Raw genomic sequence first — 15,821 nt, 5'->3', positions numbered from 1 at the left:
TCTGTACAAAAGTACAAAGCGAGGCTCGTAGCTAAAGGTTGCGTGCAAAAGGAAGGGATAGACTATGAAGAGACATTTAGTCCTGTAGTAAGGTATGATACAATAAGAACTGTATTTGCAGGCGCAGCAACGGAAAGACTATATATAAAACAGTTTGATGTGAAAATTGCATTTTTGAATGGAGTACTTCATGAAGAAGTGTCCATGAAGCAACCGGAAGGATTCGACGATGAAAGTGGTAGAGCGTGCAAGTTGAAGAAGAGCCTATATGGCCTGAAGCAGGCACCGAGATGTTGGAACGAAAGACTCGTAAAGTTTATGAAAGAACAAGGAATGAAAGTGAGTGCTGTTGATCCTTGTTTATTCGTTCGACAACGAAATGAAAAAAAAAGGTAATTGTCTTGGTGTATGTTGATGATGGATTAGTGGTAGGAAATGATTCTAATGAAATCGACCATTTCTTAAAGCAGTTGAGTAATACATTTGAAATTACTACTGATGAACCTAATAGCATCTTGGGTATGCAGATCCAGCGTAGTGAAAAGGAGATTTTTATAAGTCAGCGAGCATATACCGAAAACATTCTGAAAAGGTTTAACAAGAGTGAAGCAAATTCCGTTGCAACACCATCCGATAGGAGTAGTGGGGGTTGTACAAAGCCGAGAAAAGAAGGAACTCCATATCGCGAAGCTGCAGGATGCTTAATGCACTTGGCAATGGCAACACGTCCTGACATTGCTTTCGCAGTTTCTCAAGCAGCTCGAGCCTTTGAACAGCCAACAGAAGAGGATTGGATGAAGATTAAGAGAATCTTCAAGTACTTGAAAAGTACATTTGACTATGACCTTATGTATTCATCACCCAACACCACGGGTTTAAAAACCTTCAGTGATGCTGATTATGCCGGTGACATCAAAATATGACGGTCTACTAGTGGCGTAGTTATAGTGTTCGCAGGAACGTGGTCAAGTCGCCTTCCGAAATCAGTGGCTTTGTCAACAGAGGAAGCTGAATTCATTGCAGCGAGTAAAGGTGCGAAGGAACTAATGTGGTTAAAGCGATTGTTCAGCGATCTGGGCGTGAAAATTGGTGAGAAACCTGTATTATTAGAAAATAACGCTACTGCTGTGACATTGACAAAAAATCACAAAAGGTCAAAGCACATCGAAGTAAGATACTACTTTGTACGGGAATGCTATCAAAGTAACAAGATTGATGTAAAGCATATTGCGGGTTAAAATCAGGTAACTGATATATTTACCAAAGCATTGGAAAAGGCAAGCTTTCAAAGTTTGCGTAAAAATATGGGAGTTTGCTCCAGTAATTTGGCAGAACAGTGTGCTTAGAAGGAGGTATTAAAAAAAGTTAGCACACTGTCTCAGTGCGAACTTTGGCTGTCATTTGTTAGTTCTTTCCTCTCTTTATATGTATTGAGGGTGAAGGTGTCAACAAACCGTAATATACTCTGGGTATGTGAACTGGCGGTAGTGCTAGAAAGGAGAAGTTGTCTCTGCTCTTTTTTTGTGTTGTTAACTCTGAAGTATTTAGTAATAGAAAAGGAGTATGTTCAACATCATGTTATAAGCAATCTTCAAATGCCTGCAAAATATATTTACATACAGTTCAGATGTTAGTTTACTTTCAAATCCTGCATTTGCTTCGTATAGAAAAAACGTGCTCTGCCATCAGACAATATGCTTTGATTTAGCGAATTATGCTTTTGCTTATATTCTTACGCATGAAAGGAAAAGGTGTAATTATTTAATTTACAACTGAAGAATAATAAAATTAAAGAAAAGTTCTTGCTTCTTAAAATTACTTCAAAGTTGTGGAGAATTCGCTATGACCATAAAGATGCAAGGACGCTTCAATACTTAAAAATTACCTCATCACAAGTTCTCGATATAAATATATTATCAGATATATTAAACATATTATGATTTACATGCACTGGTAACCTGTTCAGGTTGTTTCATATATTGCATCGTACAAATACGTTGGCTCATTTCAAGGCTTTGAATGGAACACTTTGAGCTTCATTACAGTTGATTCCAATGTCACTTCTGTGCACGCATCACAAAGAACAAAACACTTAATTGATCAACACCATTTTTAATATGGTGCTGTCGCTACCATTAATCAAATATGGTTGACTAGAGTTTAGTTCTGTTGGTGAATGCCAGAGAAATATGACTAGATGTTGGGAACAATATGGGGTCAGTGGGCAAAATTCCCAGAATCGACTTATATTCAACTTTGTCAGTGTACGCGTGGGGAGCACACGTCTAATAACGTAACACTTGCTCTCACATTCATCCCAGTTCAATTCAAAAGTAGCACTACATCAAACATTTTCATGCGCTATGTTTCCCAAAAGTGGAAATATGTGCAAGTTTCCTCTTTGTGTACAGTGAGAACAAGGTTTCCGCTACGACATATTAAAAAATCATAGGCATTTTATGCCATATTTTCTACTAAAATGCCATTCTATCGTTTGACCATAGTTTATAAGCTTTCAGTACCACAGCATCTTCCAAATATATTAAGTAGTACTACTGCACACCACATCAACATTCTAAATATACAAAACGATACACACGTGTGGGTCGTGGCACCATGTTTACCAGTCACTAAATGTCTAAGCGCAATGTAGGGTTAATTACATTGAAAGTCAACTTCCTATCTTCTGTCACTAAGCAGCTCCTCTCCGGCTTCGACGGATAACCAAGTTTACACGTGCCATGAGCTCATTTTGAGCTGCTATCACTTCCTTTCCTGCATACTATCTTATGTGTACACTATTAAGGTTTCATTATAACAAATTATATCGACTCAATCTTTTATTCATTTTTTCAGTTTTTTCCCAAGAATTGCCTGGTTTGGCCCCACCGTGAGTCCTTAAGCTTGTTAAACCACCGCTGCACTGTGCACGTAGTTACAACACCCTCACTAAAGACCTGGCATATCTTCCGCCCCGCAGCAGCGTGGGTAAGCGGTTAGCGTACGCGCCTTTGGAGTGGGAGACCCGGGTTCGATTCCCGGTGGGAGCTCATGTGGTTCGGATTCCACGTTAATCAGTAGGTCCACGTCTCATATAGCCTCGCTGCTGAAAGGGACGCTAAACTAAAATCAACTCAACGCCCTTATGACGCTGTGTGGTGGTCCCATGTTCACTCTGTTCTTACGTAAGTTCACGGTGTAACTGAACTGCCGCAACCAGGTAGTATGTTGGAATACCCACACCAACACCTGACCTTCGTCTTATTTCCATTCGCATTCAACTCACGGTGTGAGGGCCAATTGAACACAGACCTCTACTAAAAGCGACATACCTTTCTTGGTTACCTTTATAAAAGAGAACGCATTTTGCTAATATGTTTTAATATTAGTAATATTAATAACAGAAAACACTAAAGTAGACCTTTTAACATAATCTAACATATTCAATATGGAGCTATAAACATCCAACAAGTGTTGACTAAGTTTGTAATTGTTTTCTGTACAAGAGGGGGAGTAGTAGTGGTCCCGTTATGCCCGAATGGCTCATCCTCACTCTCTTTTATGACCGGGATTTTTGAAATTCGATCCCTTTTACGGCTAAGATGAGTGCTTTGGTATCTCGATTCTCATTGGCTGAGTCAGGTCACGTGATATTAGGCCCCGCCCACGCGGGAAATTCAAATTTTCCAGGTCACGTGGTATGACGTCATGAGTCACCCTGCGGGGAAATCCCTCACCCTGGATTTTTGAAATTTGTTCCCTTTTACGGGTAAGATGTGTGTTTGATACCTCATTCTGATTGGTTGACAGCTGTCACGTGATCTTAGACCGTGGGATATTTGAAATTCGTTCCCTTTTACGGGTAAGATGAATGCTTTGGTACCACGATGCTGATTGGTTGATAGAGGTCACGTGATCTTAGGCTCAGGGATTTTTTAAAATTCGTTCCCTTTTATGGGTAAGATGAGTGGTTTGGTACCTTGAATTTGATTGGTTGATAGCGGTTACATGATCTTAGACCCGGGGATTTTGAAATTTGGGTATACTCTTTGATGAGTACTTTGGTACTACGATACTGATTGGCTGATAGAGGTTACATGATCTTAGACCCGCTACACGGTGAACAGGTCACATGGTATGACGTCATGTTTTACCCTTGCGGGGAAATCCATCACTAATTCGTTTCCTTTTACGGGTAAGATAAGTGCTTTGGTACCTTGATTCTGATTGGATGTTAGAGATCACGTGATTTTAGGTCCTAGGATTTTTGAAATTAGGGTGTCCTTTCTGATGTATACTTTGGTACCTCGATTCTGATTGGTTGATAGAGGTCACATGATTTTAGAACAGCCACACGGTGAACAGATTACATGGTATAACGTGGGGAAATTCCTCACTTTGATTTTTTGAAATTCGTTTTATTTTATGTGTAAGATGAATGTTTTGGTACATCAATTTTGATTGGTTGATAGAAGTCACATGATCTTAGCCCCCCCCCACAGTCCATGAGGGAAATATAGAGCGATATGTCGGTGATCACCCTAGACCTGGATTTTAGAATTTAGTTCCCTTTTATGGTTATCCTTAAAGTTCCCATGAAGGGTTCAACCTCCTCCTTAAATAACTCTTTTTGGTATCATGATATTGTACTGAAGTTTACATTAAATATTATTGTTCTCTTTGACAGATAAGATGATTACCAGCTTTCTTACCTTGATGAAGAGACAGACCGCCTTATATGTTTACGTATGGAGATCCTGTTCTTGAATTAGTATATCCCTGAAAGGAACAATGGTGAAAGAGGGGGTCATCCTTGTCGCTTGTAGATTTCTTATAACACATTGTTGTGAGTTTAAGCGATTTTTTAAACGCTCAGTAAGTGTTTTATTAATGGAAACAGTGTTGCCAGATTTTTTCTTACCTAAACTGCTCCGATTCTTTTCGAAACGGTTCCGCAGAGTGCAAGAAATTTTGAACTAAAATTTTTTCGAACTAAAAAAATTTCAAAACAAAATTTTCGAACTAAAAAATTGTAACTAAAAAATTTTCGAACAAAAAAATTGAAACAAAAAAGTTTCAAACAAAAAATTTTCGAACTAAAAATTTCAAAAAAAATCGAACTAAAAAAATTGAAACAAAATTTTGTCGAACTAAAACATTTTTTAAAAACAAAAGTTTCGAACTAAAGATGTAAATCACATCTAAAACTTTTCAAATCAAACTTTTTATCGAACCAAACTTTTAAAATTTTCGAACTAGAAATTTAAACCAAGTTTTAGAAAACTAAAAAGAAAAATCCTAAGAAATGTTTTTTCAGGAATCGAACTCAGGTCTTTCAAACCAAAGATGTGTATGCTAACCGCTTAGCTATGAATGAATTCGGTTTTAATCGTGCTTGGTGGGTTTCGAACCATGGTCCTTGAAAAGGATACACTTATACTTTAAGAAAATAAATCTGACAGTGTAACGCTTCCGTTCGTGGATTAAAATAAAATGCTGATAGACTTCTTTGTGTGTTGACATAGAAGCACATATGATTGAAAATGCAAACGTCAGCGGATGTTGTATCGTATCACTATAGTTTTACTACGAACGTGTCAGCATGATTCATGAAAAAAGCAAACATTGACATTTTCTTACGGAATATGAGGAAAATGAAATGTCGTCACAGTTACGACAGGTAGTGACATGATCCTGGCAGAAAGCATTCGGATGATGTCATGATCGGAATTGCGATACTAGATGTTGTAACTATTGAGAAACTTGAATGACGTCACGATCGATTGTTACACATCATTTTGGTTCGTGATTCATGACGAAAAGCAGCGTTTTGATTGGTTCGTTGTGATGTCATTTTATAAATTTCCTCGTTTCTGATTGGTTGATGATGACGACATTTTCACAGCGACCTAAATAAAAATCTAAATTTCATTTGTCAAATCCTACACCGCTCTCAACTATCAAGTGAGAAGGTCTCCTTTTAGAAGTGTCTTCATTTAAGTTTTACTGCACCGACTTTTCGTTCATTGAATTTGAGGTAAGTTCAGTGAGATTTTATTTTTCACACAAGATTCGAAAATCATTTTTATTTCATATTTGAATACACTGTTTTATTTTTAGTACGAAATATTTAGGCTATGTGGAATTAGTGGAATGGGAAAGTGGGAGTACGAATCAGGAACCCCCCACACATTAAAACTAAGCACGAGAAATGATATTGTTTAGCGTCCCTTCAGCTTAATGTTGAATCTGAGCGCCCGTCGGGAATTGAACCATGACCAGAAAATGTGTATGCTTAGTTTTGAAAAGAATGCATTACAAAATTTTAAAAACTACGTCTGAGAATAATATGGTTCGATTCCCATTGAAAGCATTATTTTAGTTTAGCGTCCCTTCAGCTTAACGTGATATTCGAGCAACCGCCCGGGATTGAGCCAAGGTCAGAGGTGTGTACGTCAACCACTTAGCTTAGTTTTGAAAAGAATGTATGATAACGCGTGAGAATAATAAATTTCAGAATAGGCTTGACAGCGATCCGACGTGGAAAGCAAACCCACCGAGGATTGAACCAGGATCTTCCACGTTAGAAGCATGTACGCTAACCGCTTACCACGAGTGCATGAATATTTGGTTAAAAGTTTTACGCTATACAGATTTTGTTTTGACAATTACGTATGCGTAACGTTAATGCTTGGTGAATCTCTTCAACTTGCAAACGCATCATTTAAAGGTCGTTGTGAGTGGAAAAATGCTTACGCGTATTTTGTCACATCTCAGCACTGTTAAAACATTCATTCATTTCATGCATTCTTTTTATCACTACAGAATGATAGGTCAGTTAAATGCTGATGTAATGGTCTCGAGTTTGACAGCAATAAAACACTCATTTCAGTAACATAATTATTTTTTTTAAAAAAACTTTGATTTCTAGTACGTGTGCTTTAATAATGAGATTCTGAACGCCACCGCCAGGGAATCAAACTCAGGACCTTTATATGAATTACTTAGTTAAGAATTTATCATGAATGTTATGATTTCCTGTTTATCAGATGGTTAAGATTTTTCTTTCTTCTTTTCTTTTCTTTTGTAGTAAATTCACGCTGCACAATTCCTTTTTTCCCATTACATATTTGTTTTACCGTACCTGTTTGTTTGTTTTCATTTTTTAACCATGGCCGAATCGGGTTTTACTGTTTGTAATGAAATCACTCGTCATTATAGACGATTTAACATTGAGGGCAGAATGCTCGAAATTCAATTCAACGCACCGCCCGTAGGAACCGATATTATCCAATACGTGCATAATAGTTTCCAAGCAATGCTGGACCATTTATTAGCCAATGTCGACGATGAGGCGATGGTTGGTTTATCAGTAATATCGCCACGCAACACGAATAAGCCATTTTGGGTGAGTTTTCGCCAAGCACGAAACCTAACACTGGAAACGATGTGGGATTCGTTCGAAAGAGTTTTACAAAGTAACAATGCATTTCTCCTGCACGAGCCATTCACCGTTCATTTTCATCGTGTGGATATTCCAAGAGGATACGGATATGGAGATCGTTTAGCCCAAGGAGTACTTCAAAATGAAGAATTATTACGTAGTAAGCGAGGGATTGTACGTGTACAAACACAAGATTCAAGGTGCCTGGCGTACGCCCTTGTTATTGCTATTGGTCTGAAGGCATACAAGAATGTAGATGTGCAACGTTATAAGCAGTATCAACGTCAATCGAAATATGTTGTGGATGAAGAAGTGGATGCGTTATGTGCAAATGCAGGAGTGAATTTGGATCATGGTGCCAGTGTAAATGAAATACGACAATTCCAGTCATACCTCAAAGAATATAAAATTACTGTGTATACCAGTTTCACAGGCCGTGACATCATGTACGAGGGGCCCAACGATGAAAATCGCACTCCCATAAATTTGATTTGTTTAGCTGACCATTTTGACATCATTCAATCTTTAACTGCTTGTTTTGCAACCAAGTTCTACTGTGAGGCGTGCCATAAAAAGTATAGTGAACGTAACAGACATGTGAAAAATTGTCCTGTAACGTGCTCCAAATGCTTACAAAGACCTCTATGCGACAAGAATCAAACGCTAGTGCTGTGCAACGACTGCAATCGTCAATTTTACGGCGAAGAATGTTTTAACAATCATCGTAATATTGTATATCATCATGGGGAACCTGTATGCAAAATGGTGAAGCAATGTACTAAATGCTACAGAGTATATTCTTTTGTGCATACAGGACAACGCCTTCATGATTGTAATGAGATCTTTTGCAATGTTTGTAAGAAGATTGTTCCAGGATCACATCAATGTTTTATGCTTCCTGATCGCCAATGCTTGAAACCTGGTGTTCCATCACTCATGCACGCAAAGAAAGCCTTATTGATATTCTATGATATAGAATCTATGCAGGACAAAAATATTGATGATAATATGTATGTACACGTTCCAAATTTATTGGTTGCAGAACAAGTATGTTATGCATGTGTTGAAAACAATAATATCGAGCAGTCTTGCAGTACGTGTGGTCAGCGCCAACATATTTTCCAAGGACAGGATCCAGTTTATGATTTTCTTCAGTACTTGCGGGAACGTCGTCCCAATATAAATAGGATTTTCTGTCTCGCTCACAACTCGAAGGGCTACGATGGACATTTTATTCTAAAGACCATGATAGAACAATGTCAATGGAGACCTGACGTCATATTAAATGGGACCAAGATATTGAGTTTAACCTTGAATAATCTGACGTTCATTGACTCGTTGAACTTCCTGCCTATGGCATTAAGCAAATTGTCCAAAGCGTTCAATTTACCCGCAACCAAAGGATACTTCCCGCATTTCTTCAACACCAAGGAGAATCAATCATATATTGGACCACTTCCAGAAACGAAGTATTATGGTGCAGATGAAATGGCCGTCGAAGACAGGAACAAGTTCATGCAGTGGTATAACGATCATTGTAATGACACGTTTGATTTCCAGAAAGAAATTATCAAGTATTGTATTCAAGATGTCAATGTACTGCGACAAGCATGCGTTTCGTTTATGACGTCATTTGAAGCAGAAACCAAAGTGAATCCCTTCTTGGAGACGATCACGATTGCCAGTGCTTCCAATTTAGTATTCCGCCGGAATTTCCTCAAACCCAACACCATTGGAATTCTACCGGCACATGGCTATCGATGGAGAAGTACGCAATCGATCGCTGCAATGCAATGGCTGGCCTACATTGAAAAAACCGAAGGAAAACAAATCTTACATGCGGCCCGACAAAAAGAAGTGTTTATTGCGGGATTCCATGTTGATGGCTACTACCAAGATCCTGAGACGTTAGAGGAACACGTCTACGAGCATGCCGGCTGTTTTTATCACGGGTGTAAAGTATGTATTACTACAGGCCGTAATCAGCCCATCTACGGCAATCCAGAAGACACTATGGAATTTCGTTATGAACGAACGCAACGAAAAAATGCAAGACTGCGTGAATTGGGGTACATTGTACATGAAATGTGGGAGTGCGAATTTAAACAATTCTTGAAACAAAATCCCGCAATGGCGACGTATCTCAAGAATCATCCGTACATGAACCGTAGACCATTAAATCCAAGAGATAGCTTTTTTGGAGGAAGGACCAATTGCGTGAAATTATACCACCAAGTCGACGAAAAAGCAGGAGAAGTAATAAAATATTTCGATATTGTCTCGCTTTATCCTTACATAAATAAGTGTGCTAAATACCCTGTAGGCCATCCTAGAATTTATCTACAGGGTGATGAAAATATACCACCAATAAATAAAGTCAATGGTCTGATCAAAATGACGATATTACCAAGTCGGCATCTTTATCATGGTCTCCTGCCTTACCGATGTAACAAGAAACTACTCTTTCCACTGTGTGCTGCTTGTGCCGAAGAAATGAACCCAGACCCTACAACAACGTGTACGCACAACGATCAGGAGCGATGCCTCACTGGAACATGGGTATCATATGAAATACAGAAAGCAATAGAATTAGGATATCAACCGGTGGAAATCTTTGAAATTTGGGATTATGACATTGAACAATATGATCCAATCACGAAAACAGGTGGCTTGTTCACGGAATATATCAATACGTTTTTGAAATCGAAAATGGAAGCTTCTGGCTGGCCCAGTTCCTGTGTCACCGAAGAAGACAAATCAAAATTTATACAAACCGTCCTGGAGCGTGAAGGTATTGCATTGGATCCGTCCAAAATTGAAAATAATCCTGCACGAAGAAGTTTATCTAAGCTTTGTGTTAATTCTCTATGGGGAAAACTTTCTCAGCGTTCAAACTTTAGCCAGACCACAATTATTGATCGGCCGGAAGAATTTTATGAAAAACTCACTTCCCCCGACATTAAACTCCATCAAATTGTACCCATCAATGATACGATGTTGTATGCGTTCTGGGAGTACAATGAACATGTGCCTGTTCAAAACCGAAACACCAATGTCATGTTAGGTGCATTTACAACATGTCAGGCACGTCTGGAACTGTACAATACGAGGCAAAAAACCTGCAACATGAAACTTTAAGTTCATTGTGAAACTACGCCAACAACATAGGCAACCAACCTAACGTCTTTGTGGCACTGATCACGCCAGGATAACCTTCGGCTTCGTCCCCCTGCACACTTCGTTTGGAGCAAGAAATGCATAGACCACGTGACTACAAACCACAAATTTCTCACAAGATGGAGTAATAGATTGAGGTTCTTCTCATTTCTCTTCTCATTTTACATCCTCACTTTTAAAGAGAGAGAAAGAGAAAAAGGTCAACGTGATAAAAACTAAATAAAGAAGAATATGCGAAATATAAAGGAAAAGAAAACGTGCGCATATATTGACAAATGACACATGCACTTCAAAGGGGACCACCACAAATTTTGTTATGAACCATATATAATAACTGTGAGAATCAGCAAACCACAAAGACATAATTACACACAGTAAGTGTTATATAACACATATTTATTTAAACAAATAAAAATGCTCGTAGAAATCTGAAAATGTCTTTAAAATCTCAACCATAACTGAAAGAAGAGATTACTTCTCTATTGTTTTTCTTCGTAGCATCCATCTACATAGAGAAATGAGAAAGAGAGAACATCTTAAGAGATTCGCACGTATACAATATCGGAAACTGCTAAATGGAAAAAATTACAGTCTTTGGATGGGATTCGAACCCAGAACCATAGTATTAGAAATCCCACATTCTACCGATGTAGCTAGTCTGACAGTAATACCTTTTTCCTCCATCATTATCTATGAAAGATGGAATGGAGTCTGCAGAAAACTACGTCTAACATGTCCACGACAGACCGCCTATAACCTATGTCTAATTGGTACTTAAAAAAGCTAGTTCTACACGTGCATAGTAAGTAAAATCAAATGAGTAGTTAGTACACATCACTTTGTCTGTCTCACTCTATCTCTGACTATAGAAATCGAGGAAGAAGAAAAAAGTATAGAGGTGAGAACAGGAAGAGCAAGCAAAAATATAAGTTGCAGGAAACTGAATATCAAGGAGAGAGAGAGAGACATAGAGACAGAGAGAAAAATAGAGGGAACGGAGCAAATGATTTAATATACATCGGAAAAGAAGGTTCACAACTGTGCTATACATTTAATGCATTGAATACTCTGCAGGCCCGTATCCACGGGGGGGGGGCTAGGGGGGCCGCCCTCCCCTAAACGTTGGCTGGCCCCAATAAAGGTTTCACGATAGGCTTGCAAATGAACTATAATATGGTGATGAAGTATAATATGATTGGGTCGGGCTCCCCCTAACTTCTGCCGCCCCCCCTAAATTTTTGGGCTGGCTACGGGCCTGATACTCTGTTTCTTCTAAATTGCTTGCTAGATGACAAATATTAATTTGTAAAAACGTAGCAAATGCCCGCGTTGTCTTGTTTTCTTACTGTTTCAGTAATAGTGGAAAACGTGGTTTATGCAACATGCAACATAATAAATTACTAATTTTCCCACAACAACCATGTAGATGTTGTTGATGATTTTGAGTTTAACGTCCGTTCAGCAGCGAGACTATATGAGACGTGGACCTACTTATTAACGTGGAATCCGAACCATATGAGCTGCTGCCGGGAATCGAAGCAACCATGTACTGTTGGTAAGAAATGTCTAAGCAAAAGAAAAAACTGATCAGCAAAATACATAAAACGATAGTCCTGCAAACTATTACTTAAAGAGAATTTATTGTAAAATCAATACATCCATGTGGCGGTATATAGTCGTAAAGTGATTAGAAAACTTAATATTAAACTGTCGATCACATTGTTTTACTTATTTGAATTCAATGTCGTATAGATTCGGTTTTAGCTCTAGATTTCAGCGTTCTCACTTCGATTCTTAACTTGTTGGTAATATGCATTAATCGAAATTATAAAAGTATACGAAATTTAACTAGCTAAAAGAAGAGAATAACATAAAAATCCGGATTAGAGTATTACAATAAACATGTGTATTTTGTTTAGGGTTTGCAAGTCATAGCTTATAGGAATTATAGGAAAAACGTTCGTTGTGAAAGCACAAGAAAACAAAAACAAAAACAAAGAATAGACACAAACCTCAGGGGGGTTTGAACACGAGAAGGTGGAGGTAGTAGACTACTCTACTAAACCGCGCGGCTATATCTTAATTCTCTAAGAACGTTTTGATAAATATTGTCTAGAGTATTTGCACTTTACTTGTTTCTGTTTTGTTGTTTGTCATATAATGTATACGAGTGGCGAATAATAGAATACAACTGTTTTAGACGAGTATGAACAAATTTCACGGACAAGTCGTAATCTTATATGTATCTAAATAGCACAAATAAATCAGATTAAATCTGTAAAGTCCTTCGGGGGTTTTGATGGAAGTAAACTGTTGCATAGTTACGAGTTTGTGTTTATGCTCACCACTCGATGAAAGTTATGTTCTTGAAAGATAGTAACTGCTACTATATTCTAATGTACTGGATTTTTTTAAAAAAAATGAAAATATTTTGTTACTAACAGTGAGTGAGTATTTTTGCGTCCAACAACAGTTGATTAAATGCACATCTACTTCTGCGCATGCCTTTCATAATACGACGTCATGTATAGCAATAGTGTGCATTATCCTATATTGAAAGACGTTCTAGCACTTTTACTTTGGTGTGTAAGAATGGCGCAATATGATCATTCTGTGCGTGAGAGTGTTATCGCTCTTATTGAACATGCGGGATTGAGTGTTCCTGAAGCAGGCGCTCGATTAGGCGTGCATCGTGCAACAGCTTTCAGGTGGTGGAAAAAATATGAGGAAACTGGAAGTCGAACTCGAAAATCTGGAAGTGGTCGGCCACGAGTGTCCTCACCGAGACAAGACCAACGATTAGTTGATCAATGCTGTCGACAGCCTTTCATGTGTGCCCGACAACTGCAGCAGTCTACCGCCTTTCCAGGTGATGTATCTACAGTCCGACGGCGACTTCGGGCCGCAGGCTTAAGGTCCTTCCGGGCTGCTGTTAAGGAGAGATTGACAGAAGATCACAAAGTCGATAGACTGGCTTTTGCAGAGCTAAATATTGCTCGTCACTGGGACACTGTTGTCTTTACAGATGAGAAAATATTTTCCACTGCAAACTTTGGGCCGACACGTGTGTATCGCCCATCTGGAAGACGGTTTGATCCACAATATATGGCCCGTTCAGCGCGAATGGGTCATGTGACGATTCACTGTTGGGGGTGGATATGCAAGGCTGAAGGTGGAGGTGGTATCCATCGAATTACAGGCCGGCTTAATGGTCAAAAATATGTTGATCTTCTCGACTTTATGCTCCCTGAAATAAAAGCACATGTTGGTGACGACATACTACAGCTACAACAGGACCATAGTTCCGTACATGATTCAGCTGTGGTTCAATCATGGATCCAGAGGCAACCTGATCTCGAGCTAGTCGAATGGGTACCTCGAGGTGCTGATTTGAATCCCATTGAAAACATGTGGGCTGCAGTCGTAAGAATACTTCGTGAATGTTGGTCGGACAATCCACCGCGAACAGCTGAAACTTTATGGGAGCAAGTTGAAGAAGCTTGGGGACTTTGTTGCACTCCACGTTTCATCGCTCGCCTTGTTAATTCAATGGGTCGGCGATTAGAAGCCGTAAGGGAAGTCAATGGCGAATATACCCGATATTAAATATAATACCTTCTACACCCTTCCCAGCCCTTTTCAGGGCTACTTAATTGCAACCAAATATATGAATATGTACGCATACTTTCCTGGGTATCGCTGCAATACTTTCACTATTACAATCTGTTGATAATGTTAGGGTTGATCGGAACGTATCCTTCGTGGAGTAGTGGATAGAAGACTAATTTTCTATTCTGTAGACTCGTGTTCGAAACTCCGTCCCATACCCTATTTTTTTTCAGTATGTATTTTTGTTATACGGATTAATACACTCCACAACATACAATGGGAATCGAACCCGGGACCCCGTACACTAAAGGCACACGTGCTAGCCACTAGACCAGCTGTAAGAGCGAATAAAATGTATTTTTTGTGTCTGACATTTATACCCGTTTCACCCTGATGTAATATGTCTATTGACTTTTTAATGTTTATCGTAGTTGTTATTTTGAGGAATGATAAATGTTGTTCATATGGATTCTATTACGTATTCGTCTATAAATATTATATAAATAATCAGAATTATTCATGATCTTCCATGGAAATTCACTGGTGCATGCGCAGTAGAAACAGAAGAATGCAGTTTATTGATATTAGTCCGAATGCAAATTTCTAACAGGCTGTCAGAATTCCTTAATGAAAGCAGTGGTTCTCAACCTGAGGACGCGCAGCTTCCTCCTGGTTAAGCATGAAGGGGGCTAAAGCTACTGGCAGAAATGAATTGTGAAATAAATAAATAAAGCACCACTTATAATGACTCTTTAAAATTTAGATTGACAATTTTATAATGACCGTTTAAAAAATAATACTGAACTAGGAGGGTATGCTAAAGACTTGTTGGAAATAAATATAAGTACCTGAGATTATTATTATTATTATTATTATTATTATTATTATTATTATTATTATTATTATTATTATTATTATTATTATTATTATTATTATTATTATTATTATTGGTCTCCCACTTCTTGGCTGAGATGTGAAATATTCACCACTTTCTTCATACCACTAAATCAATTTCTTCACTGTTTTCTTGTCACAGCCCATACCCCTAGCTATCTGAATGGCATTTTGTTCCATAGTTAAACGTCCTATGATTTCCCTTCGCATAGTAACAGATAGGTCTCTACAGCCTTTAGAGCAAGGCATTTTGACAGCCTGTAGAAATTTGCATTGTGATTCGCATTAGTAATGACAATAAAGTGGATTTTTCTGTTTTTACTGTGCATCATCAGCATCATTATATCAGAAGTATTCCGCCATTACCAGCGGGTCACTTACGCGACTGAGAAACTGCCATGCTCTACGATCTTCTGTTAACCTTTCCATCTTCGCATATGATTTTTCTGTTTTGATATCGCCAATAGCCTAATTCTGCTTATATATAGTCTAATTAATCCCCTCCCTCTCTTTCCTGCAACCATATCCTCTAGCACATCCCTCATGATACAGTTCCTTCTTAACCAATATCCCAACCAGTTTCTCTTCCTCTTCTTAATAATATTTTTCTCCTTCCATTTCTAACACCCTCTCATTCGTTTTCCTCTCGACCCAGCTATTTCTCTCCACTCTTTTCCACGCACATATTTCGAAAGCC

At 38.4% G+C, this 15,821-nt stretch overlaps 1 protein-coding gene across 1 annotated transcript; it reads left to right on the top strand.

The window, feature by feature from the left end:
• The first annotated feature begins 521 nt into the window (after positions 1-521).
• On the top strand, positions 522-923 carry LOC145663136 (uncharacterized). Its single transcript, XM_081729435.1, has one exon. It carries the CDS (start codon positions 522-524, stop codon positions 921-923), a length of 402 nt encoding a protein of 133 aa, XP_081585561.1.
• Positions 924-15,821: the final 14,898 nt, after the last annotated feature.

Source organism: Thermobia domestica, chromosome 10 (genome assembly GCF_964235325.1).
Source record: "Thermobia domestica chromosome 10, izTheDome1.hap1.1, whole genome shotgun sequence".
Classification (NCBI taxonomy): Eukaryota; Metazoa; Arthropoda; class Insecta; order Zygentoma; family Lepismatidae; genus Thermobia; species Thermobia domestica.
Note: the sequence above shows the minus strand (reverse complement) of the source record. Positions and strands in the feature narration are given on the sequence as shown.